General features: G+C 42.2%; 1 protein-coding gene and 1 long non-coding RNA gene across 10 annotated transcripts in view; one reads left to right on the top strand and one right to left on the bottom strand.

Annotated features, from left to right (window-relative positions):
* The window catches only part of PAX2 (paired box 2), a 103,523-nt gene extending 79,299 nt beyond the window's left edge, over window positions 1–24,224 (top strand). For 3 of the 9 annotated variants that reach the window (XM_039554311.1, XM_039554309.1, XM_039554310.1), the window contains exons 8-11: window positions 5,428–5,637; window positions 9,340–9,441; window positions 15,279–15,365; window positions 17,289–24,224. In XM_039554311.1, coding sequence (XP_039410245.1) covers window positions 5,428–5,637; window positions 9,340–9,441; window positions 15,279–15,365; window positions 17,289–17,410 — 521 coding nt within the window. In that variant the 3' untranslated portion in view covers window positions 17,411–24,224. Of the gene's footprint in view, window positions 1–5,427; window positions 5,638–9,339; window positions 9,442–15,278; window positions 15,366–17,269 lie in introns of those variants that run through there. The other 6 variants (XM_039554312.1, XM_039554317.1, XM_039554314.1 and 3 more) reach the window with 4 other exon arrangements.
* Window positions 1–25,918, bottom strand: part of LOC120410229 — a 92,429-nt gene that overhangs the window by 58,738 nt on the left and 7,773 nt on the right. The window lies entirely within an intron of this gene.

Here is a 25,918-nt window from a genome sequence, read left to right on the forward strand (position 1 = left end):
TCTATCCTATCTTGTGATCAGTAAAATACCATTATGATGAAACCTTGGAGTTACCTATGATGAGGACTGCATGAAAAACTAACAGGTTCTAATTGCATTGCCCAATACATATTTCAAAAGCATCTTGTTTAAGAGGTAAAATTCAAGTCCCAAACCAAAAAGGAATAAGCACATTACATTTCAAGACAGGCAGAACTTGCCAAATCCAATGGGTTGGGACTCAAGAAAGGGGACAGGATAAACTCCACTGAATTTCTCTTTGCCAAGTGCACAAGTTGCATACACATCTTTCTCCCCTCCATGCAGGACTTTAAAGCATATCTTCCCTCTTCAGGTCCATCTTTAAACAAATGTACTGAGAGCCATATGAAATAGACTTCAGTGGAGTTCTCAAGTGATTAATCAGTACTCAAGTAGCTTCAAAGAGTAAGTCCAGATCACAGGTCTACTGGAAGCTCCATGTTTAACTCTGTATGAAGACTATATAATTTTCTCTTCAAAGTAACATACAGAGTTAGCAGGTCAGCTTACTTGGAAAGCATCAGTTGATCCGATCAGACACAAAACCTAGATTTATAACATTCAGTTTAATGAAAAAAATAAGGTAAATGGATTACAAAATTTGACATGGAATATGATGTCACAACAGCTTTGACTCTTAGGGAAAAGCAATCCAAGGTTGTTTCTTCAAACATTTACTCAACAATGTAATGGGCTAAGAACAGGGATTAATGTGTGCAGAAACAGAAAATAAACCTGAACACACAAGGCTCACTCTCTAGTCAGTAGGAAGACAAAGGTATAATGAGAAGCAGGCTAATCTTGGCACACTTTTAAGTTCTTCTTGCAAAGGTCTGTTATGATCAGAGAAGGGAAGACAGTCTTTATTTTCAGTGCAACTTACAAAATGCTCTTGCAACAGAAAACCTAGGAAACTAAGAACAGAAAAAGTGGTTCTTCTGACATGACAGTAAGCAAAAGCAAACAATATGCTGTGTCAGTCATGTCTGGTCTTTTGTATGGCTTTTGGAACTGGAGGAAAGATTCCCATGTAGGAGAAAGTGATGTGACTCCACAGCTTATAGCGTAAACTCACCAGTCCATGAGTTCTGAGGACCCAGTCCCATTCTGTTTACCACAATGAAACTTTTCGAAGGAATAGAGAACACAAATACAGAAAAAGATGTTTCAGAGGTGGATACAAGGATAGAATTCACCTGAGATAAGATTCAGCTTTGGCACAGGGTTCCTACACGAACTTGAATATTCTTCTCTGGGCTCAGTTCCTCACAGATAAATGAGTGACCCCTAAGTGATGCTGTAAGGATATGGGTTCTAAAGGGTGGGGCACTGGGGTCATACAAATATTTGATTGAGACCTCAGGAAAAGACGAAGAACAGGAAACATTGTCAAAATGGTAAGCAGTGTTGAGTGGGTGTGTAAAAGCCATCCCTCATGCATGGATGTGCCATCTTGGTATTCTTTGTGTACTGTAATGAAAAGGAGCACTGGATGCAGATAGCTTATCCTCCAGGAAGCCAGCAATGAAAAACAAGCAGCTTATCTAGTCCTGCAACCTCCCCCTTCCCCGCTTCCCTTCCCTTCAGCACGAGAGAGCATGATAAAAGCTGAGATGAGTCTCCATAGGAACCCAAAGCTGTGAATCTTCCTCTCACTCTGCCTGGCCAAAATCCCTTCATTCGCAGTGGGAATTTAGGCTAGAGATCACCAGTTCTTGCTCTTTGCTAAAATAACAGAGGAAAGGGTTAGAAGGGAAGAAAAACAACCATAACAAAGCAAGTACAGTCAGAAAGAGAGGAGTAGGTGATGCACAAAATGTTGTTCTCTGCTGTGTTTCCACCTATATCCCCACCCTGCTGACTTTCAAGTTTCCCCCACCATGACAGTGGGCAATTTTTTTTTTGTCACCTACAAACAAGGATACTGCTTGCCTTTTAGAAGAAGAAAGGAGACTGGGGCAGGAATAGATTTCTGCTGCTTTGGAAAGGGGTTGCAAACTCATTCCATTTCCCCCCATTTGATTACAGGTTGGTATTCCAGCCTTAGGAGCAAGACATACCTTGGCATTTGCTTAAGGAGCCTTAGAAAGGAACACTCCTCAACACAACATAGACAAGCCAGTATGGCACTGCTCCACGGCTTGCTGGCATTAGCAGGACTTCTGATAGGCAGGGGCAAGTTCTCCATCACAAATATGAAAGAATTAGAGAATGGAAAAAATCAAAATTGAAAACATAAAAGATGCAGCTGAAGTTTGAGGTGGTTAAAATGAAAAATGGGACTGTGCCATTCACAGGTGGAGAGATAGATCAATCAATTGATTTTGTATACAGTGACATGCTTTGGAGCTATAATTCACTGCTGGGGCAATTATTCCAGCATAGCAGTGGCAGGAGTTATACCAGAGACAGAATTCTGGTGCTTTTAGTCAGTGGAGAGTTGGACAACAAAGGAGTAAAAAATGGTAAATGCCATCCATCAGTAAAGATACATGGGATATAAATTATGTCTGTGCAGTTGCAGAGTGTAGAGGGAAAGATAGACAGACAGATAAATAGACACATAAAAGTCTGAGTTTTGGTTGTGCAATCATTCGCTGTCTGACCTTATCCTTGCCTCCTTTCCACTATTCTTAGAGAGAAGAGTGTTTAGCATTATTGTGTTCAAGTCTCTTTGCCATGTTACTGTTGACTTCTTTATCCCCCCACACACTGAGTAAGTGGTGATGCCTCTGGAAGGTGCAAGGAATTTTTCTTCATAAGCCTTGATGTGTTCAAGAGAGGGCTGGGCTCATCTCCACTGTGAGTCTGACAGGGGTTTTAACAGCCTCACAACATCGGGACAAATAGCTCCTGGTCCCTTAACCCTTCCCAGCTTTGCAAGGCAAGGCCTAGCACTGTTGTTCCCATTGCAAGGGCTTTACACAGTCTTTCAGGCTGAAATCCTCTCTGTGGTGGCTGGGCAGAGCGGAAATCCAGGGGCTGGATCAGATTGGCCTAATGCTACAGCAGCTTAAGCAGTCTGTTTTACCAGAGATTATGGTTTCACTTACACAGAGCGCCTGAAAAATGCCGCGGTTTAGGAAGGATTATAGCTGAAAATTCCATGCTTTAAAAGAGAAATAAAGCAGGGGAGGGACTAAGAAACCCAATGTGCCTGGGGGCTGTGCAAACAGGATTAACCCCTGCCCATAGCACCTCTTGCTTCTGCCCACCCACGCTTCCATGTCCACCTTACTCTCTGCCCTTTCCTCCTCAGCAGCTCCCCACACTTGCTGTCTCTTGTATAATAAAGAGAGCTGAAAAAGGAGTATGGAAAATGCCCAGGACCGAAGTGTCCCTACTTTATTTACGTATCACTGTCAAATGGATTTCTTGAAAAATATCACTTCACTTGCAGCCTGTGAAAGCCCAGGGAACTTTTGGCCCTCTGCCTGCAGATAGGTCTCTTCATCCAAATTATCTTGTATCGACATTATTTGGATAAAGGCTTCAAGCCCTCCCAGAATGCTGGTGATGACTCTGCCTGTCTGGTCTGAAAGTAAATCTGTGCACTCCTTGCCATCTGATGAGAGAAGATGCAGGAGAAAAATAGCTTGGGGGGTTCTCGATCTGCAGAGACAGGCTCTGGCATATGAAGTCTCCACTAGTGGGATAGCAGGACAGTGTATGGTTGTAAAAAGCAGAAGACGGGTGCTGATGTGCTGCCTACTCTGGGGACTTTAATTAACTGTACAACAAAATCCAGATACTCCAACTTCTGTTCCCCATATCCTCCACAAAAGGTCCTTGCCAAACAGAGCTTCCTAGCAAAGAAGGGAAAAGAAATTACAATCCTCACTTAGCATACCAGAGACTTGAGGAACTGTATCCCTTTTGTCCAGGACTGATTCTTCCCAACTAATTGAAACTTTCCTGCAAAGAAGTCTTGGGGATCAGAGACCTGTGCTGGCCATCCATGTTAGAAGTACTTGGAGGAGAAAACAGATGGCAAACTATCATTTCTGCCAGGTAGCAAATCTTTAGGAAACAAATGTCTCAGGATAAACAGCATTCGCAGAGAGAAATTGCCCAGCCCTTTATTGTCTAGGTGAGCACTACAGCCTCGCAACAAGGTGCCTAAAATTAATTAAGCCAGTTCTACATTAATGAAGTCAGATTTATGACCTAATTATATGTCATATTTCTATTTCTCTGTATAAATCAAAACCACCAGAACTAACTTATTTCATAGGCCATTGGCAATAGTTGTCATCACAGCAGAGAGATGGCTTTCATTTATTGGCTTGAATTTGTTTACCTGAGGATGGATGATTTGCTAGATAATTTGGATTTGATCTGATCACATCATCCATGCTTTGCTTTCAGATGTCCAAATACAGAACTCTATTACTGCTGACACAACAACAGTGGGTGTTCTGGAGTACCCATGCTTTAGGTCACAGAGTTCTCCAATTCCCAAACATCCTACTTGGCAGCCAAGTTAGGAGCAGTTGCAAAGCTGAATCTATTGTGCCTATGAAAATCTGCACATCAGAAATGGAGGCCCAATGCAAACAACAATGAAAATTAGACCTTTTATAAGTCCCCCACATTCCCTCTCTTCCATTATGTCTCTCTGTCAAGGTATCTATCTGGCAAAACTACTCTCTGGGAATAATCAGAGTCAGTCCTGACTGCTTTTATGGTTAAATCTCCAAAATGTGCCACTGTGAAAAAGATCAATTGATTGATCCATCTGTCTATTAATTGCACAGTCCCATTTGTATTTTAACCTCCTCGAACTCTAGCTATACCATTTTTGTCAAACTTTTATGAAATTTGGCTTGAGAAGCTTTGGCCATTAAACCCAGCAATCTGTTTAATAGATGCTTATAGCAAGACTGCTCTCCTGAGGAAGGTTACCTTGGGTTCGAAGAGAAAAAGCAGTGTAATTCCTTGGGCCCAACTGTGTAAGTGTAGCATCTTCATATGCCCTTGGCCAGCAAGAAAAAGCAGCAGGAAAGGGAGCACAAAAGCTTCAGAGCGTTCTTCTTCCCAATCCTATGCTTCTTCCTGTCCTCCCTCTCCTGCATGTTCCCTCCCTCACCTCTCCTCTTCCTGCCTCCCATTCCTCCCCTCTGCCACTGCACTCCATTCCCCTCATCTCCTGCTGCCCTGCAGAGGCATTCCTGCAGTCCGAGCCTAGCCCCCAGGCACATTAACTGCTGTTGTCTCAGCACTGGCTCCTCTGATCTACTCCTAGCCTTTTTATTTTTGTTTTTGTTTTAAAATTAATTTCCCTGTAGATTTTAACCACTCCATTTTCATTTACCCATTTTGTTCTTCCTCTCCTCCCTTCCCCACCCTCCTCTTCCTTCCCCTGTTCCCTTTGTCTGTCTGTGTCCATCCCTTACCCTACCACAGAAAACCTCTCCTCTCCCCTCAGTATAAAGCAAGAGCCTCATGGAGCCTCTCTCACCCCTTTCACCCCCACCACGCCGGTCGGCTCTGGGCAGGCTGATCTTCAGCCCTTCCACATGGCCCTTTCAGACGATGCGTCCACGCCTTGCTACAGTGCCTTCCTTCATCATGGTGCCCACTTTGGGCAGTCCAGCAGCCAGCCTCTGATAGCAGGTAACCGGCCTTGGCCACGAACTGAGTGGGGATGCTGTAGGCAAGGGGTTCAGTTTCGTCTGACGGGGAGGCCAGTAAATGCTGCAAGCTCTTTGAGTGCAAGTGGGAACCAGAGCAACCATGTTCTAGGTCTGCATACGCAGCATATGTTTTCAGCTCCATGAAGAATCAGAAAGTTTTCATGCCTGTCCTTCATTTTTAGAGCAAAACGGGAAAAGAAGCTCTAACTACCTAGAAGTGACTGGGTGTCCCAGTTGGATTGGGCTTGGGACTTAGTATAGAATTTCACATTCAGCAAAACATCCTGTGTTGCCTCAATTAGCCATCCAATACCCTGAGCACTCAATACCTTGAGTACTGCAGGCGCAGCACACTGTGTGCTAGCCCAAGGCAGATGATAGCAGCGTGAAGATCCCAGCCACCTCCAGGCCTGTCTGGGTTGTTCATCATGGGTTGTAGCTACTAAGTCAGATAGACATTGGTGAGCACTGCCATAGCCATGCTGTGAGCAGCATTTGAGTCACCGGTTTTGGGAGTGTCAGTGTGAGCTGGTGCCTTCACACAGCAGACCAAGCAGTTAAGAAACCCAGCATCATGTCTGAATGTCAAGAGCAGGAAGGATGTGTGAGAGACTATGTTTTACAGTCGAAAGAATACAGAGCTGAGATAGGTGGCCTTCAAGGGAAGAGCAGGAGTGAAGAAATAGGCTGCAGAAGACGGCAGCACTTATGAGCAGCAGGCAGGAGGGGAAGATGGGGTGGAAGGTCAAGTTTCAGGTAGGTAGTAAGGGAAACTCCTGAGAAGGTGACTGAAGCAACATTGCTGCAGAATCCCAGGGGGGACTTGGGTGAAATAGTGGGTATCATTTTAGGTGACCACTGAGCATTTTTCAAAGGATGTAATCTGGGCTCTTTCAGAACAGACAAGTCTTAGTGCAGACCACAGTTCCTAATACTCAAGAAACATATCTTACCTCCGCCTCCTTCATGTTCCTATATTATTTTTCTTTTTTGACTTAATATCCTTCCTTTGTCTTGTCATGTGAGATTTCCATTTGTAAACCTCCATGTAGGAAAACAGCAAGTAACAGCAGAGAAGACTTGTGTTCATAACACTGTCTTGGTCCTACCTTACTGCAGCCAGTAAGAGCCTCTGAGTTCTGGGCACTTCCTAAGCCAAGAAGTCTCTCGACTCTCTACAACATTACAGATATCTGGGGATACTGTCATATATGACCATCCTCTAGCCTAGAAGGTGCTGTGTTTCTTGAGAGGCACTTGCCTTAGGACTCTTATAGGGAGATAGACATGGTACAAAGTGTTCAAAAGCGCAAACAATGTCACAGTGATTCAGGTGCTGTTCCTCACTCAGACAGTTCTTGCAGGAGAAGAATGGCTGGAGTTGGAAGCGTGTTATGAGCTAGCTTTACCATAGCCCTGCAGTACAAGAATTTAATAATCCTGTCTACCTGTTTGTAATGAGAGGATGTTATGGAAGGGGCCTGTTTGTATGTAACAGCATTTTAAGAGTTTCTCTGTGAGACTCTTACTGTTGTTACTGATACAGTACTTGTTTGTTATCTTCTTTTTCAAGACTGGGATTTTGACAGATGATCACTTCCCAACAAATTTTCCATGCTCAGTTTTAAACATCAACCTCTGTGTGCTCATGCCTGAATAAAAACACAGGGGCATATGTGCACACATCAAGTAGCAGAGTGAGTGTATATGTGTTCCCACATGAATGGAAGTGTCAAAATGAATAAATTTTGCTTGCAGCTACATAATGTTATCTCTAACTTTTCAATGATACTGTTTTCTCACTCATCACTTGTTGTTATTTCTCAGGCTAGTCAACAAATGAAACCAAAAGAACAAGAATTTTAAGCATAAAAATTTCTTTCCTTAAACCAAAGTGAGAAAAAAAATAACTACATCTACTAGGTGTTATTCATACTGCTTAACATGCAGCTACAAATCACTGAAGAAGTAATGGTGATAAAAGAGTAAAAGAGTGTAGAATATTAATCCCTGATACATTATGTATTTATTTTTATTGGTATTGGGGAGTGGCTGGAAAACGGCTCAGCTGTTGTCTAAGAGGACGTTAGCTAGGAACATCAGCCACTGATCAGGAACCTCTTCAGGGAGAAAGAATGAACTCTCATTTCTGTTTTCTTGAGTAAATCACCTCAGTAATCTTTAGTCAAGACCTGTGAAAGCAATGACACTAGGTTATCCTACCTCATCCCAGAGAAACTTCCTCCCTTCAGGTTAATGTTCCATGCTTATTAGTTTTTGCTTTGCCTTGTAACTGTTAATTATTTCTGATTCCTCAGCCAAGGTTCATGCTTGTTCCAGGGCCTGCTTTTATCGGTTACCATTCTGCTGGTAGTAGAGCTAAACCAGTGCTGCTTCTTCTTTCACTGGCATATCCCAGCACTCTTCCAGTGACTCCAGTGGTGTTAACGGGCTATATTTAACCTGTCACTCCTAAAGGCGAATCAGACTCTTGCCCTCCAGTTAGAACAGACAGGAGAGACAAAATTTAACAAAAGAACAACAAATGGCACAAACTTCTTGGTGAGCTACAGTTCATCTAGGGAATGTGAAAGGCTTTAGATGCCTGGAAGAGGCTGACATCTCAGTAGGCAGTGTTGGAGGTTGAGTTGTAAATCTCTCAGCAGCTGTGGGGGAAAGATTATCTTAATTTATTTAGCGTTTTGTTTTGTTTTGTTTTTCTTTGTTTGTTTTGTTTTGCTTTGGCTTGAAACTCCCAGCAGCTTCTGAGATTATTTTAGTTCATTTAAATGCAATAAGCGCTAACAGCAAATGCCCTTCTGGCTGGCCCATTTTCAGGCTAACCAGTCCAAATGAGGAAATGCCTCTGGCATCAACCAAGAAGCCCCCAGCTGCACTTCCTAAGAGAGGAAAAATAAACTATAATCATTCACCCAGTCCACACCCCTCTTTACTACTTTGGTGGTGAAAAGAAATCACAGCTTTAAGTATTACAAACAAAAACTTGTACCTGTGATAAAAAAGAAGTGGGACTCAAACTAATTTGCATGATCCTATTATTACATGTAGTACACCAGCACCTGGAAGGAGTCCAACCAGTACTGGTCTCATGCTAAGCACTGTGCAAATGTACTAAAAGTGTGCCCTTGCACCAAAGAGTTTGCAGCATAAAAAGAAGCACAGAGAGGTAAAGTGACTTTCTTAAAACCATCAGCAGGTGAATGGCAAAGGTGGGAAGAGAAATAGGCACAGAAAACTCTTGGATCACTTCCCAGTGCCTTGCACATTGATCACGCCCTAAAGCAACATCACCACAGTTTTGGAACTGCATCCACTGCATATATTTGGGACCTCAGCTACTCTGGCAATGAATATGCTGCCATTCTCTGTGCAGATCAGGGCCATTTTGATTTAGTTAAAATAGATCCAAAATCTATGAAACAAACCAAATTCTTTTGAGCCTCATCAAAGCTAAGTTTTAATATCCATCCTTACAGTGCAAGATCAAAAGTGCCCCAATTTTCACCCAGAATTTTCAGTGGGTGGACAGAACTCGTGTAAGAGAAGGGGGTGCAGTAGTTGCCTATCAAGTCATGTGACAGTGGGACAAAAGGTGATACCAAATCAATATTTAAAGATCTTATCCATATTGATCACCTGTCCCGATTCTCTCCCTTTTCAGGTCGTGATATGGCAAGCACCACCTTGCCTGGCTACCCACCCCATGTTCCCCCAACAGGACAAGGCAGCTACCCAACATCAACTCTTGCAGGAATGGTTCCTGGTAAGTCAGTGCCAACCCTCGGTAATGGTGCACACATGTTTGAACTGTTACCAGCATTGTGAGAGTTTTCACAGCTGGCTTGGCTATTGCTTTGCTGACATGAAGCACTATTCTTTTCATAAAGAAACCATCAGTTACCTATAACCAATGTAGCTAACAACCCTTTTTGTAATGTATCTCTTTCCCCCTAGTAACTGATTCACTGCTGCTATGGGCAGCTAGCTAGCTATAACCTGTGGCAATTAATTGGTAATTAATTAACTCTAGTATTCATTAACTAATATAATTATTTTCCAATGACCTATGCAGATTATTTTGTACTGCTCATGGCTCAAGATACTCACCTATTCACTAACTTAGGGTAACAACTCACCTTATGCCTAAAGCCATGGCATCAAGCTGAATATTATCAATGGTAATTTAATACCTGCAGTATTTGAAGATCTACTGTCTATATAGCTTAAATTTACTAAGAACTCAGCAATGATTAACAGCATTTCAGGAGAAACTAACTATTCACTTCTAACAACCAACTACTTACCCGCCTCCTGTTTGTAAGATAGTGCCTCCAATCCAAGAAACTATCAACCTACTCCTACATCCAAAGACAAACTGTTTCTTTGCTACGCAATGCTTTGGAGAAATACCTTATCTCAGTATATGGATTCTCCCACTCTTTCAGAAGAAGAGAAGACCATTAACTCTAGGACAATTGAAGAGTTCATTACCTCAGGCTCTATTACCCACTCTCCTCTGATGACAGTTGTCCCCAGTAGATAAATGAAGAGGCAGGATTTTTTCTCAGACCTGGTAGCTCAGAACTCAGAACTCATCTGCCACTAATTTCTGCTTGTTATGGGCCATGGCTGTGAGTCGTGACGGTTACGGGGCAGATGCACAGCCCATTCTGCAACCTCTGCTTCTGAAGGGATGAGTCCAGAACCAAAGAAGAAACAAGTTGAGGACAGAAAGCTCTTAAATTACTATCATATGATTTTCCAGGGCTTATGAGTGGAAAGCCTAACTTAACCCTCATCCAGATCTCGGAACACCCAGCTAAATGAACATTAACTTCAGTGAAAATACAACTGATAGGAAATGTTTTCAGGTCAAAGTCTGAACATCTTTAAGTGACAGATCATAGAATGGCTTGAGTTGAAAGGGACCTTAAAGGTCACCTAGTTCCAACCCCCCTGTCATGGGCAGGGACATCTTTACAGGTGGTGCAAAGCCCCATTCAGCATGACTGAACACTTTCAGGGATTGGGTATCCACAATTACTCTGGGCAACCTGCTCCAGTGGCAAATTTTAGGGCATGACCTACACTAAATTATTCAGGGAGATGGTTTGGCTTCAGAATCAGAGAACCACTAAGACAATATAAAATCAATTAACACCCCCCCACACCACTCCCCCCAGTAACAGTAGGTATATTCAGTTAACAATATGTAGATCAGTTAATGGTCAAAACACTTAGGAGGTCACAGCATATAGAAATTACTAATAATACCAAAATAGCTGGCTCTTTGAATAGAGACTGTTCAGTGATTGCTATGTATGTTTAATGTCCTCATCACAAGGATGATACTGACTTCTGAACTGGGACAAAAACTTTAAGACCGCAATTATCAGGGGTCACTTATCCAAAAATAGGGTATTCCAGCTCCTTGATGTGGAGGCTGCTTATCTATAAGACAGTCCCAAAAAATGCCCAGCAATATCCCCCAAAAGAAAAGGAACAGAATTATACAGAAAAAAGTTAAGTTATACTTAAAAGTTAAAAAAATTATTCCAGTCAAATGGATATCTTTACTTTAAATCTGATGTCAACATTCAATCAGAGGAAGTTTTTCCAGTGGCCTATTTGGGCATCCCACAGTAGTTACTGCATCTTTCAACAGAGCATCAGGTTCTGGCTGTTTCAGTCATATCCCACTGATCAGACCCAGCCAGGAAGCCCTTCTCTTCCTGTCTTCTAATGTGACTGAAGCCAACAAGATGGAGATAAAGAGGCTTCCTGGGAAGAAACAGAAGACTTGGCTTTAATGGGTCACACTGCAGATCTCTGCAGCCACTACTCCGTGTCAGGGGCCAACAGGGGAAGTATGTGGAAGGGTGTAAGAGTAGAGCAAGCATGTATTGGTACTTTCTCGAAAGATCTCCCAGCCTCCACACTGCAGCTAAGAGACTTTCTAAACCAGATTTAGTATCTTTCTATTTAATATTAAATCCTTGATAGATTTTCCCTCCACAAATGTAAAACATGTCTCCTGAGCCTTTAATATAAATATAAGCCTTTAACATGCATAGAAACCTATGGCAAGAAGTTCCGTAGCTTAACTACATATTTTGTGAAAACTATCTCCCTTATTTGTTCTGAACCTGCCACCTGCTAGGCTCACTTCATGCCTCATCGTTTCTGTATTAGAGGACTAAACCAATAAGATTTAAATACAGATGCCAAGTAATAGTAAAGATTCCCTGAGCACAGATTGCACAGAATATAGGCCTCCTGAGATCGATCCTCTGTGCTGACTTGCAACCTCTGTTACAAGTCCAGTTTGAACAATCAAATACAAAGGTGCCAAGGGTTTGTTATGTGCCCTCAGGCCAAGAAAGTTCAGAGGTCAGTGCTCTAACTACACTGGAAACAAGGAGCTGGCAAGATGACTACTTAGGAAGTATCTTTAAGAAACGTACTAACATCCAAACAAACCTATTGTTCGGATATGAGCCAATATGACAAAGAGGCTCTGTCTTCTCTAAACAAAGGTGCAGAGCTAAACACACAGCTGTTCAGAAACCAGATTTCTAACCCATGCAAAATTCTGATTCCTTGATATTTGCTTTTATCTTGCATTGGTATGAGGAGTCAGAATCTTGCAACAGTTCAATTTGCAAACATCAAGATGAAACATTTCAATAACATCAACATGTACTAGATGTCAAGACATATTAAAATAATGAAAGAATTGAAAGGAAATTAAATGAGATGAGAAAGGCAAAATAAAACAAAACAAGAAAGTTGAAACATAATACTTTTTTTCAATTTGCAATAATTTCAGAACTTTTCCTTCCAAAACTCTATTGAAGCTGACAAGCTCAAGCAAAACATTTCCATTTCAATGAGACAGCATTTTCCAGTGGAAAACTGTTTCTGAGAAGATTGTTTAACCAGTGCTAATAATCAAGGCTATGTTCTACCCATGACAACCAACTAGACTTCTACTTGTATAGTCTAGAGAAGAGCTTGTCTCCTCCTACATTCACGCAACATGGCCAGCAAATGCACATCTCTTAGGTTTATGCAGATGACGTGACAAGATACATATACTGCATTTACCTTTCCTGTGACTTCAGGTCTCGAGCTGTAAACATGGATGAAAGCCAGAGGTCCTGAGCACACACTTGAAAAAGCAGGGCTTAGTCACTCACAGAAAGATGAATCAGGTATTGGGCTACACTTAACCTACAGATCTCAGAGAAGTTTCCTACAAAGGTAACAGAATACCTTTGATCCATGTCTCAATTTTTCCTCTTTCCCAGAAAGGACATCAAGTTTCTGCAAACTGTTTTAGTGAAATGAGCATCCACTGAAGGAACTGCAGTACACACAGAGCAGTGCGGAGCCTGCAGAGGGCCGGGGACAGCAGCGGCAGGGAGTCGTTAAACAGAATCCAATGTTGATGAGGAAATTACACTTGTTTCATTAGTGATCGGGGAAGGCGATAGCTCAGTTCCTCTTGGTCACAGTTGAGCTCAAAAGCTCATTATCCTGCTGCATGCATGCTTTCACTCCTCGTCAATAAACACTGTTTCCAGTGGCTGCCCTGCCTCCTCCCCAGTGCTTCATAGCTGTGGCTCTTTCTCCTGTGCTTAACCCGTGCTTTAGGAACACTATAAACAGTTTAGGGTGTCAGCTCAGGAGGGGGTGAGAGAAAAGTGTTGAAATATCAGAACAATATCTCTCCATACAGTGAAGTGATGTTACATGAAGCACTTCAAAAGGAGAAATTCTCATGTGAATAGTTTTTTTTCTCATTCTTTGGGAGGCAAACTCATTCCAGTATATTCCACAGATAATTCAGTAGAGAAGAATCTGGACTGTGCCTTGCATGGTCATCTTAGTAGGTTTCACCTATTCCTTCCCGGCTAGTTGTCAGGATTTTTGATGCAAGATGTTTCTAGCTATGGAATTATGCTGAGTTATTATCATTAAAACAGTAGTTAGCAAGATCTCTCACACAAAATGAGGTTTTATGCTGAAACTAAAAGCTACTGTAAATATAGCTACTGACTAAAATACCTTTGGATGATGATTTGGTTTGATTCATACTCATTTTTGCACTGACTACTTTGGTTATCACCCTGAGTACCTTTTAAAAACCTTGCTGGAAATATTCTCCTTAAGTTTAAAGCAGTACAAATCCCCTAACTTGAACAGACTTCATTTCTGCCATCTGAGAATCTGTGGTGTCGGCTTTAACACTCCAGTGAGAGGAGATTTGCAGAGATTATGCCATAATTAATTGACAGTCTTTGGTAATTGTATCACAGGCATCCATCCCATCTCGCATTACCTTCTCTTCCGGTTCCTTGGTATCTAGCAGGAACAGCCAGGTGTTTTTCAAACACTTCTGTTGTAACAATCCCACCTCCGCCATAGGGCAGACCAGAAGCTAATATTCACACTGCTCTTCCACTGCCTTTTGAGCACATAAGGCCTTTCAGATGGCGTTGTCTGTTGTTACTACATTAAATTGAGCTTATGATCAGATCATGCCATGATTTTCCGTAATAGAATAATACATGTTTAAGTTTGGGGGAGATTTATTTATTTTGAATGTAGCACCATACCCCTTCAGTAACCAAACACCCTGCACAGCCTTCTAAGAAACAGGGAGACTCAGCTCCTTCTGTACAATAAAACGGAATGTTTTAGAGGACTCTACACCATTCAGATCTTGGTTCAGAGTCTTACTAGATCACAAAGCTTGGAAGTATTTTGGTTTGGGCCCATTTTACTAATGTGAAAAGGGGAGCTGTAGCTCAACTTGTCTTTCAGGTTCAGCACAGTACCTAAAGTGCTAATCATTAGAAAATTATTTTCCAGAGCTAGAATGCAGCAAATTTTCTCTATAACTCACTAACTAAGCATAAAAGAGAGGTTAATCATGTATGAATCACTTTTCCGACTAATACCATCATCCAGAGTAAGAAAGAAGGTGATTCATGTGTTTTCCATTTTGTTTTATATATAGCCTACCCAGAACATTTCCAAAAATGAATGATACTCTTCAAAAATATGCCATCACCCTCAGTACCCTAATAACAAAACATATTGCCATCAATAGCACTGCTAGTTCCAAAGAGTTTCTTGTGAGCTTGTCCTATCAACCTTCCATGCCTGATGTCTTGGCACTACTGAAGAACCTTAGATGTTATTCATAGGAAAGCTGATAATTAGGTGCATAAAAAGCTTGCATATGCAGTCCTATTGCAGCTTGAGAATTGGAAGACAGAAGGCAATGAAAAATAAGGAAACTAAAAAACCCCACTTTAATAATTTATTTGTATTATTGAATTTGAACAGATTTTTTTATTGTGAAGCGGTCAGTCTTGTGATGATTAATGGTATGGGTAAGCAACTTTGCACTGAACCTTTGCAGCTTTGCACTGCAGTGACTTTAAGGGCAGAGTACCAGCTAGACAAAGAAGCTACATACACCAGTTTTCCTGCTGGTAAACGGATTCAGCATGAACACTGGTCTGATGGAACAGCAGATGTAAATCTTTATTCCCAACTGTATTTCACACCTTCCTCGGTTTCTTCCAGGGAGCGAGTTTTCAGGGAACCCCTACAGCCACCCTCAGTACACGACCTACAACGAGGCCTGGCGGTTCAGCAACCCTGCATTACTAAGTGAGTACCTCTTTCCCACAGCACACCCCCAGCCTCGCGCTCCTTCTGTTTGTCTCTTTGTTTTCTTTTCTTTGTTTTTTTTTTAGTTTGTTTGTTTCTGAAGAGGGTTTTCAAGTATTTGGGCAGGTGAGAGGCCTTTTTCCTCACTCTCCAGTCCAGTTTGAAATGGGTATCTACTTCATGCATGTTTTGTATCAGTTCTGAAGCCAGTTCCTCTTTCATGAGGAGTTCAGAACTCCAGTTCATCTCCAGCTTCTCCATGGGCTGCATCCACAGTTTATTCCGGATTACAGCAAAAGTTAAATTTAGGTTCTGGTACTCTTAGGCCACAACCAGCATCCTTTCAAGGCCTGGTTAAAAATTCACATAAGGTTTCACTCCTCTCCCAGGCTAAATCCAGAGTCAGTTCCTGGGGAATCTATAAATCCCATAGAATTTTGTCCTATTGGACCAGTTGGAATAATGTCCAGAGTGGGAGACAGGCTGCATCACAGGATTTTTATAGGCAGTAGAGTTTTCTTGCAGGGACATATATCCATCTCCAGTGACTAATATGCTCAGAAATAGTCAGGGTTCTTCTCAAAGGGGAAAAAAACTCCTACAAGACTTTAGGTTCTAATACAACATTTCTTTGCAGGGAATAGGAAGAGATTTATTATATGTAAAATAAATCAGTTGTGATTATTATCTACCTTTTTACTGAGGTTTAACAACTGGATAATAGATGCACATTTTATTCCAGCTGTTAAACTTCAGTAAATGTGATCTTAATAATCAATCACTATTTAACACACATTCGATAACCACCTAAAGAGCTTTCATGCCAAATGTGACCCAAATCCCAAGTAGTAAAATCTTGTAATTTTGTTTCATTTCTCCCCTCCTGGTTTTAAAAGTGACCCATTATACTTCGTCAGGTACACTCAGAACATCTGGCCCTGACACTTTCCTTGTGGCTACGGATCAGGTGTGGCATATTTGTGCTGCAATGTTTGTTGTGGTTTAGCCCCAGGCATTAGCCAAGCCCCACACAGCCACTTGTTCATTCCCCCACCAGGAGGATCAGGGAGAGAATTGGAAGGATAAAAGCTAGAAAAATCCTGGGTTGAGATAAAGATAGTTGAATAGAGAAAGCAAAAGCCACACATACAAGCAAAGCAAAACAAGGAATTAATTCACTTCTTTCCCATGGGCAGGCAGGTGTTCAGCCATCCCCCAGAAGAGCAGGGCCCCATCATGCATAATGGTTACTTGGGAAGACAAACACCATCACTCCAAACATCTCCCCTTCCTCCTTCTTTCCCCTGTTTCACATGCTGACTATGATGTTATCTGGTTTGGAACATCCCTTTGGCCAGTTAAGGTCATCTGTCCTGGCTGGACCCAGACTCCTCACCAGCATGGCAGTGCAAAAAGCAGAAAAGGCCTTGGCTCTGTGTAAGCCCTGCTCAGCAATAACAAAAATGTCTCTGTATTATCAACCCTGTGCTCAGCACAAATCCAAAACACCGCCCCTTACCAGCCACTGTGAAGAAAACTAACTCTGCCCCAGTCAAAACCAGCGCAAATGCTCATTGACTTACTCTACTGATTGTCAGTAGATGCAAAAGGATCTCCTTTCTGTAGAGGGGCATAATATATAGAGGCCACAGTAGCATCTATCCACTGAAGTGTGGCCCTCACTTGGCTTCCACTGATTGCCTTTCCTTAATCCCATTAGGAGCTCAGTCTCCAAGTTCTTTTTTTGGTTATTTTGCTTTTCTTTCTTCCTACCTTTCTGTTTCTTTTCAGTTCTCCTTTATTTCTTTTCTTAGTTTGATTGTTCCTGTTTTTTGGTTTGGTTTTTTTTTTGTTTACTGTTTGTCCTTTCAACCAGTCCATTCTTCTCCTGTGTTAACTTTCAGGTTCCCCTTATTATTATAGTGCCACATCCCGGGGCTCCGCACCTCCCACTGCTGCCGCTGCCTATGACCGCCACTAGTTACCATGGAAACCACATGAAACTGCAGGGCGACAGCTTAGGCCTCCACATTGTACCTGTCTGATCACCTCCCTCCATCCCTGGGAAGGGTGAAGAGACCTTCTCCATTCCTCCCCACAGTCCAGTTCCTTCCTCTTCATCATGAAGGCGCCGGACCAAGCGCTCACCACATGAGACTGAGACCCCCTCGTTCCCCCTACCCTCCGCCCCGACAGCTCCCCCCACGCCAGGAACAGCCTGTGGCCAAGTGGCATCCCCTGAGGGAGCCCTCCAACACCTCTGGGTAAAGCTCAGCCATGCAAAGTCCTCTCAGCTTCCAGGACTCCAGGGGGACTGGGAAGCAATGCAGCTGGCAACCACTGCCCTACAGGACCCCTTTCTGGGAGCGGTAAGGGCCAGGGAAACGGGAGAATGCCGCTCATGAAACACTGTTCCCCAAAGATATACTCTTCTGTGGTGGACTCTTGAGTGTGTGTAACCTGTGATGCTCACCCTGTTTCCCAGGACAGAGGGAACAGTCTGGCTAGAGCAGAGATGGCAGCACAGAGACCTGGCCCATCTGGCAATGAAGAAAGGACCAAGTAATGATCTGCACCCCATGAGGGGTTCTCTGTGCACCTCATCCCCACTTTCCAGCATGGATTCCCCCAGAGTTGGCTTCACCTCGTGGGTGGTGACTTTGCAGGCCAGAGTCGGGAGGAACCTCACACATACACCCACAATTTCTGTGACACACAATCAGCTCAGACAGGAGGATGGAGCAACATTTACAAACAAACCAACGAAATGAAGAAATATATAAATAGATATATAAATATAACTGTGTTTTTATGCTTTGTCATGAAGGTCTGTAAAAAGGAACAAAAAAATCCCCAATTTTCTAAAAAACCCAAGCAAACAAAACCAACAAAAAAACCAAAATAATAATTAAAAAACCCTACAAAAATAAAACTCCAAGTCCCATCTCTCCCCACCACCTGAATGGCAGACGAGTTCCTCTGACGTTTGATGCTCCTCTTTCACTCTAGGGTTTTGTTTCCTTTCTGTTTTGCACTACAATGGGATGATGGTATTGGAGAGGATTGGATGCCAGCTCCACCCCGTCGCCTCCTCCTCCTCCTCCCCCTCCTTTCCCAAATCCTGTCTCTGGGGAGCAGTGTGGACAAGTCACATCTGACAAAGTTACCAAATACATCAGTCAACAAAAAAAAGCACTCTGAGGCAACAAATGTTTTCCATGTCACTGGTTGGCAAACAAAGAAAACAAGCCCAGCTGCGCTCTCACTGCGCTGTGTGGTGGAAAGTGTGGGGCTTCATGTGGGCCCATCTGATTGCCCTCTGGACAGCTGAGACTGAGATGGACAAATTCAGGATTGGCTGGGATAATTGCTTGGTTCCCTAGTCCTTAACCTGCAGTCCTTTTACCTTAAACTCTGTACTTGTGACAACTTCAGTTCACCCACATCCCAACTTTTGCAATTTTAGATATGCCCAACACCCTTTCTCCAGATCGCCACTGCCGGTGACAACCGCCTCATTATCTGTGCCCAACACCTAATTTCCTAACCATCATAGCCCTGCTATATGGGCCCCCCTTTGATTCCCCATCCATCTGCTCATACACCTACTAATTTATAGGCCCCCATTCAAATCCATATGCTTGCATCCTACCAGCCAGACTCAAGATACAGCCCCATCTTTTCATCTTCAATCCTGTATTGTGCACCCTAATATTTACCCCTTATCCCAAATGCTCACCTGATGATTCTCTAGGGATTCTCTGCTCATTTTGGTTCCCAAGTCATGGACAAACACTGTTCTGCAAAAGGCTAACTGTCAATAGAAATGCTTATTACTCCTGTATTGTCAGCAAACTCATAAACTGTTCCTTGCACTGACACTTCCTAAAAATTACTCAAAGAAAACATGAAGGCAGCTATAGCCTGTCCCCAGGGCATCAAGTCTGCCAAAGTAGATCCTTGTTGTTTTAGAGAGGTTTCAGGTAAAACTCGTGGGCTATTGTCCATGGACAAAAACAGGATTGAGAATAAAACCCCCAAAGGGCATAAAAGTGAACAGTGGAGCAATCTGTACAGCCAACATCATGTATAAAATCCAAAGTTCCAAGCCTCTGAGGAGATGTGGTAGTGGACTCAGTATTCTGTCTCCAAGTTTAACTTGTATGTATGAAATCCACCATCAGTAAACAGCTGTGTTGATCCCAAAGGCCCCTTTCACCTAACTCTTTTAGCCTTTGCATGGCTTTAGCTGATTATAGGTCTGTGTCTTCTTTAATGGGGTGCCCAAATGATAAGGGTATTTGTGGGGACATTTACGTAGAAGATATAGAGCTAAAATCTGTTCCTGTACAGAATAAAATCAAAGAGGTTACTCCTAATCTATTAAAAGTATCATTCTGCACATCTTACCTCTGAGTAACCTGCTGCAAATAGCAGATTTGTTACACTGTCACCAAGACCAGAATTTGGCCTGTTGTCTCATCTTAATCTACGAGAGAAGAAAATTCTGAGCAATTTCTAAAAATATGCTTTCACCACTCCTTCTGTTCTCCTTCACAGACACCAGATAGATGCTGAAACCTGTTAGAATGGTCTATCTTTTAGTCTCTCAGTACAGCCTCTGCTCTACTTGTGCACCACCCAGATTCACTCAACAGGTAGTCAGTGCAGAGGCAATAAATCCCAGGACCAGAAAAGAGAAGCTCCTGAGGAAGCTAAAGAAAAGGAGACTGTCACACCTCACACTTAGCCACGCGCAGCCCAGGGCGCAGCTCAGGAGAAGCCAGCAGCTCAGAAATGCTTATTTTTATAATGGTGTTTCACCAAACTTGAGGACAAGAGCTAGGGTCTGAAAGCAAGATTTAGTTGTCTCACTCATGGCTAGCTTGATTTGACCCTTGGAGGGCCAAATCTATTGTTGGTTTAACTCCACTGGTAAAAAAAGATTTCCACCAAGCATTGGATTGGTCTGGAAAGTTCGTAAGTACAGCATGTAGTTTGACCAGGAAAATTCAAAGGAAAGCAGAATTATGCAAAGGACTGGGCAGTCTAATCCTCTTCCACCACCATCTGTAGACCCTCATGCGAATGTACTGAATTACATTTGCCAAAGAGTTTCTTGTGTTGGTTGTTTTGATTTACAGTCGGTGGATGCATTGTAAAGCAGTATTATAGCCCAAGTCTAGTAGCTGACATGGGGATTTATGTGGTGATATTATGCAGAAGAAAACCATCAATATTCATCTAGATTTCATTAGACTGGACTATGCAGGAAACGCAAAAATTCTACCAATTATTTAATATTATGTTATTTGCAAAAAACAATTGCTGCTTTGTAGGAAGATAATGTGTGTAATGTGAAGGCAATTCCTCTTGTATATAAGTTCATCTCCATCTTCATCATGGTAGTTATTAAAACAGCCTCGTCTCATCCTGTAGATAAGGAACACGCTGTGTGTACTGTGCAAGTCTCGTTGTGCTCACTGAAAACAAAACAATGTGTTCAATAAAGCACAGCACAAATCCAGAACCTGAGGGAACAGCCAAACCTTGGAAGGACCCTTTCCCCAACAGGCCAACAGCTGCTTTGTTATAGGTGGGGGGTTTAAATTATTTTTCTTTTAAAAATGTTACAGGAAAAAAAGAAATTTTTATGCAAAATCCAGTGAAGTCTATAACTCAAACCTCTCCTCCATTCTGCTGTCACTTACCTTTCTCACATATCTTTCTCACACCCTCTTTCCATTCAGTTTCTATCCCTCTCTTTTATTATTTCTCATTCCCGATGTACTTTTCTATCCAGGGAGGGAAGAGCATTCCTGATATGAGAGCAGGTATCTGGGACCTCCAACTCCCTAGTTCTCCTTGTGGCTCTAGAAAACCTTTGTCAAGTCCAATTTCCCCACACACCTCAATTCCAACACTCTCTAAAATGGGAAGAACAACAGTTTCTAGTTCACAGGGGGATTGCACAGCTGAATTAATTATCACCAGTTCAGTGCATTGAAATTCTGGATAGAAAATTCTATCAAAATGTTAAACATTATTGTGAATAATAACTAATGTTTCCACTATATTTCTCTCTTTTCCTTTTTCTCACAAATCATTCTTTGTTTCTTTATTTGTCTTCCTTAGCTCTCCCTTCACTTCTTTCTTCTCAGGTCATTCTTAGTTCTGTTGCTATGTTTGTTTTATCTAATGGACCAAGCAGAAATATTGTGAGGCTCGGTCTCCTCTGTCTCTACTTGATCATGGGGGAAGAACCTCGCGAATTCTCAAATGCCGTGCTTGGCTGGAAACAACAAGGACCATGGCATTCAAAACTGGGCAGTACCTTTGAGTCCTGCTCTCTGAAGCTCTCACATCCTTTTGGCCCGGCAGAATGTGGGGAGGATTGCATGAGGTGGATGCATTAAAGCTGACACTTGTGGCCTGCAAATCTGTTGGGGAGAGTTGGTGGCAATGAGCCCTGCTGTGGAAATAGGGAGAAGTTTGCATGCTTTCCGACCCATCAGTAGCAATGAATCAAACTCAGAGTAAGACTTCAGAATTAATTGCAACATGAATATGAGGATGTTAAACAAGGAAAGGAAAACAAAAAGCCCTGCACCTCTTTCTTCTCTTGAGTATAAAATTATATATGCTTATTAACATTTTCCCAAGGGAATTTTTGTTTTGCTGAACTGTTGGAAAAACTCCACCCTTTTGTCCCTAAGGAAAAGCACCCCTCTGGAAAAAGAAACAAGAATCACAGCTGAGCTGCCCCCTTTGGCATTGACAGAGTCAGGGCTTCTGAGGGACCCACAAATACCACAGTGTGCTCCTTGGCTGAGCCCAGGATGGTGGCAGACTTGCAAAGCATGAAGGAGGGACCAAACTGACAATTACAGAACTGATAGCAAGTGTAACTGTAGAGCAGCTCTGCTGATGATCTCCAGGCTAAGCTAGACATGAGACCCGGGAGGGAAGGGGGCCAGTGCCAGGTGCAGGGTCACATCCATTCTAGGCTTCTGCAGCCCCTCTTGGCTTTTCCTCATCACTTCCGTTCTGTTTGACTCTTTTCTTTTCTCTTTTTGTGCACATGAGAAATAAAAGCAAATTTTTTTTTCTATGTCATTTTTGTGGCTTCTGGCTTGTTTCTCTTTCCTTCTCTCTCTCTCTTCCCCCACTCCCCCAACACTTCACTCTCCAAGAGATTCCCCTTGAGGTCTCTGGTATGTTACGTTTGTTGCACCTGGCACCCTTTGGGCACCATGTAAACATTGTGATTGTTAACAACCACCATGCTGCGTGATGAAAGACACTGCACATGCTTGCAACACCCTACAGTACAATCCAGCCTCTGAGCCCCCACCAGCCACCATGCGCTCCAATGCATTGCCAGCAGGACTCCCTCTTCTGTTGATCTCACTCGATTCCCAATGATCTATAATATATCAGGTACCCCCAGGTAGTTCAGAAAATCAAAATGTTATTGGGTAGCCACAACATCACAAAGATGTGTGGTAAAGCCTAGAGTCTCCTTCCCCTCTATGCTTGTTTCCTCTTAGCCCCAGTTGGGAGACTCTGTCTAGGTCAACTGGGGAGCAAAACCCAGTGTAAAGTCATTAATAACCCATTCTCCAAGCTATTCATTGTCCACCCAACAAACAGCTGGGTATTATATTCAGGTATGCTATAAACATACCAAATGCTGAGGTATTTACTCAATTTCTCCTCAGTTAAGCATTAGTTCTCCAGGAAGTCACATGCAGTTTAGGGTCATAGAGGTGCAATAAAAATGTAGCAAGAAGTCATACTAGACCAAATCAATTTTGCTCCTACAATTTTTAGTCATTATAAAATATTTTCACAACAGCTCATGAAAGCCAGTGGGCTCCATTTTCTGCCAGTGCATGTGTATCTTAAGGAAAGCCTGCGCATAAGTGCTGTCATGAAATCAAATAGTTTTGCTCATCAGAGAGTTAAAGCATTTCCTTTTGTTTAATTTTCTATTTTTCCCTTGCAGTATTAATAGCATAGGCTGAAAATCCCCCAACAGGACATTTTCCATAAGTGAAAGTCAATTTGTTGAAATCCAAACAGACTGTAGAAGCAATTCAATTTTCACAACACTGCGGCAAAACTGCCTGGCAACTCTCCTGAAGTTGGAGGGCTCAGGTTCCCAGGGTTTTCCACCTGTGAGACAGATAGGCCTGGGATGTGATGCAGGGATCGGCTTGCACTCAAAATTGGAATAAAACTGGATTCCCAAATTCTGACATTTCTTATGCATCAGAATTTTCCTTCTCAACCAAAGTTTAGGTGATAAGAATAAAACACTAAATTGATAGATGAATCCTAGATGTTAAATTGACTGAAATCAAAGAAAATTAATAATGTACATTCACTGTGAGAAGTGAAAGACAGGCTAAGAATCACCAGATATATGTGTCAGACGAACGCAAAATGGATTTTCAAAATTCATCCTGGTAAAATAATCTTTTACTAGCATGATTATCTCATTTGTATCACAAAATACAGCCCAGAAATCTTTACTCTGACATTCCTGTGTAAGTCTCCATAACTGGCAGTAGAACTACAGCAAAACTTCTGCAACTTTCAAGAAATTATATATCTTGCAAAAATAAATACTTGCATGAATGAGCTATTTCCACCATTCAAACTAGTACTATGTTCCTTTAATAATCCTACAGAATCAATGGGAGTTCTCAGTGTGAAAATGTTATGTGATAAAACTAAAAAGAGCACCAGTCTGTCTCCTAATGAGGAAAATGATATTGTAAGGGTTTATGCAACACTAAGTAAAGAAATCCTCTTTATGATTACTCTGACAAGAAAAATAAAGAAAAGTTTGAACATTCTGAGATGATGACAACCTTCTTTAAAAATAACTACACTCTTTAATGAGTGTAGGCAAGAAAAGATAATACACATCTGAAGGTATTAATTTAGGTAGAAGATGGATTACTGGACACATAATCGGTACTGAAAAACTGTAAGGACCTGGGGAGTGGCAAAAATGGAAGAACAGCAAACATAGTATCGATGTTTTAAAGGAAAAGAATTCATCCTGAAAACTATAATCTAGTAAATCTATACGATTATGTCTGTAAGCAAAGGAAATTACTTTAAAATATTAAGGGAAGGATCTGCTCACTAAAAAAGCAGCTGTTAATTAAGATATGCCTAGTAAACAGTCTGTGTATAAATTCTTCTCTGCTTTAGAAAAAAGCTGGGAATATCCTCAGGACAGTTAACTTACATAATTCAGGCGCTCTCTGCAGTGAAGTAAAGAAAGTTGGTATTGTCAGCACCTTATACTTAAAAATCATGATCCAAGTACACACAAAAATTACAAGATTGACTAGAAATAATGTAATTTGTATATAACACCATTTTGTATATATGTATACTTATATACATGTATATAAAATAAATACAAAAAAAACTTTTATTTGACTTCTAGTTTCAATGTTCTCAAGACATCTACAGCTATGTTATTAATGGTGCCTCTTCCTCTGTAAGAGTCAGAAATTTACTTCAGTGAAAAGGAAACGTCTCACTGCATCACGGGATGTTGTGGCTTAGTGCTTTTGGACGCAGCTCAAATGTCACAAGACCTGGAAATGGCCCAGTAACTCCTGGCAAGGCTGAAAGAGCTGGTCTGATACCAAAGCTTATCAAAGACTTGTGTTTTTCCTGCTTTCTCCTGTGTGACATTGTGGTGGAAGATGCCATCCAAAGCATACTTGATAATTTCGGGTTCAAAATTCTACCTGCAAATTCATTCTGTAGTAGCAGCTTTGAAAGGACTGTTTTTCCACTGGTTCTTATCCCTGTAGCAGGAGAAACCCTCTTGTCAACCTTGGCTGCTTCTTGCAAGCCCCCTGCCATGCCCTTCCTTCAAGATCCCTTTCTGTGCCTTGCCAGTTCTGCCCCAGGCATGTTGACCCCTGATATTGCCCACCATGAGGAAAACACGGATTCTCTGTAAACTCCCTTCCTCCTCCTCTGCCTCCTACCCTCCCAGGTATGAACCCCCACGTTTCTTATACAGACGGGGGAGCGCATCCAGCACCCCACATTCCATGCTCAGGCACTGCTGGCTACTCCGCGCTATTCCCGTTCCCCCACACATTCAAAGGACCTTGTCTATCCTTACTGCTTTTGTTGTTCTCCGAAGTCCCCTTTACTACTCTGACAGGAACACCAGGTTTCAGGAAGGAGGCAACATTCATCTTTACTATAGGCATCCTAATTTTCTGCTGCCAGAGCTCGTGAGCAAATGCTGGCGCTCTGAAACTGCAGCCACCTGTGGCTTCTGACCTTTGGGAGAAAAGCTGTAAGGGACTGTTTTGAGGGGGTTTTTTTGGTGTTGGATTTTTTTTTTTCAAACTGAAAGAGGGTTGATTTAGATTAGATATTAGGAAGTAATTCTTGACTGTGAGGGTGGTGATACATTAGAACAGGTTGCCCAGAAAAGTGGATGCCCCATCCCTGGAAGTGTTCAAGGCCAGGTTGGATGGGGCTCTCAGCAACCTGGTCTAGAG

The sequence above is a fragment of the Corvus cornix genome, chromosome 6 (genome assembly GCF_000738735.6).
Source record: "Corvus cornix cornix isolate S_Up_H32 chromosome 6, ASM73873v5, whole genome shotgun sequence".
NCBI lineage: Eukaryota > Metazoa > Chordata > Aves > Passeriformes > Corvidae > Corvus > Corvus cornix.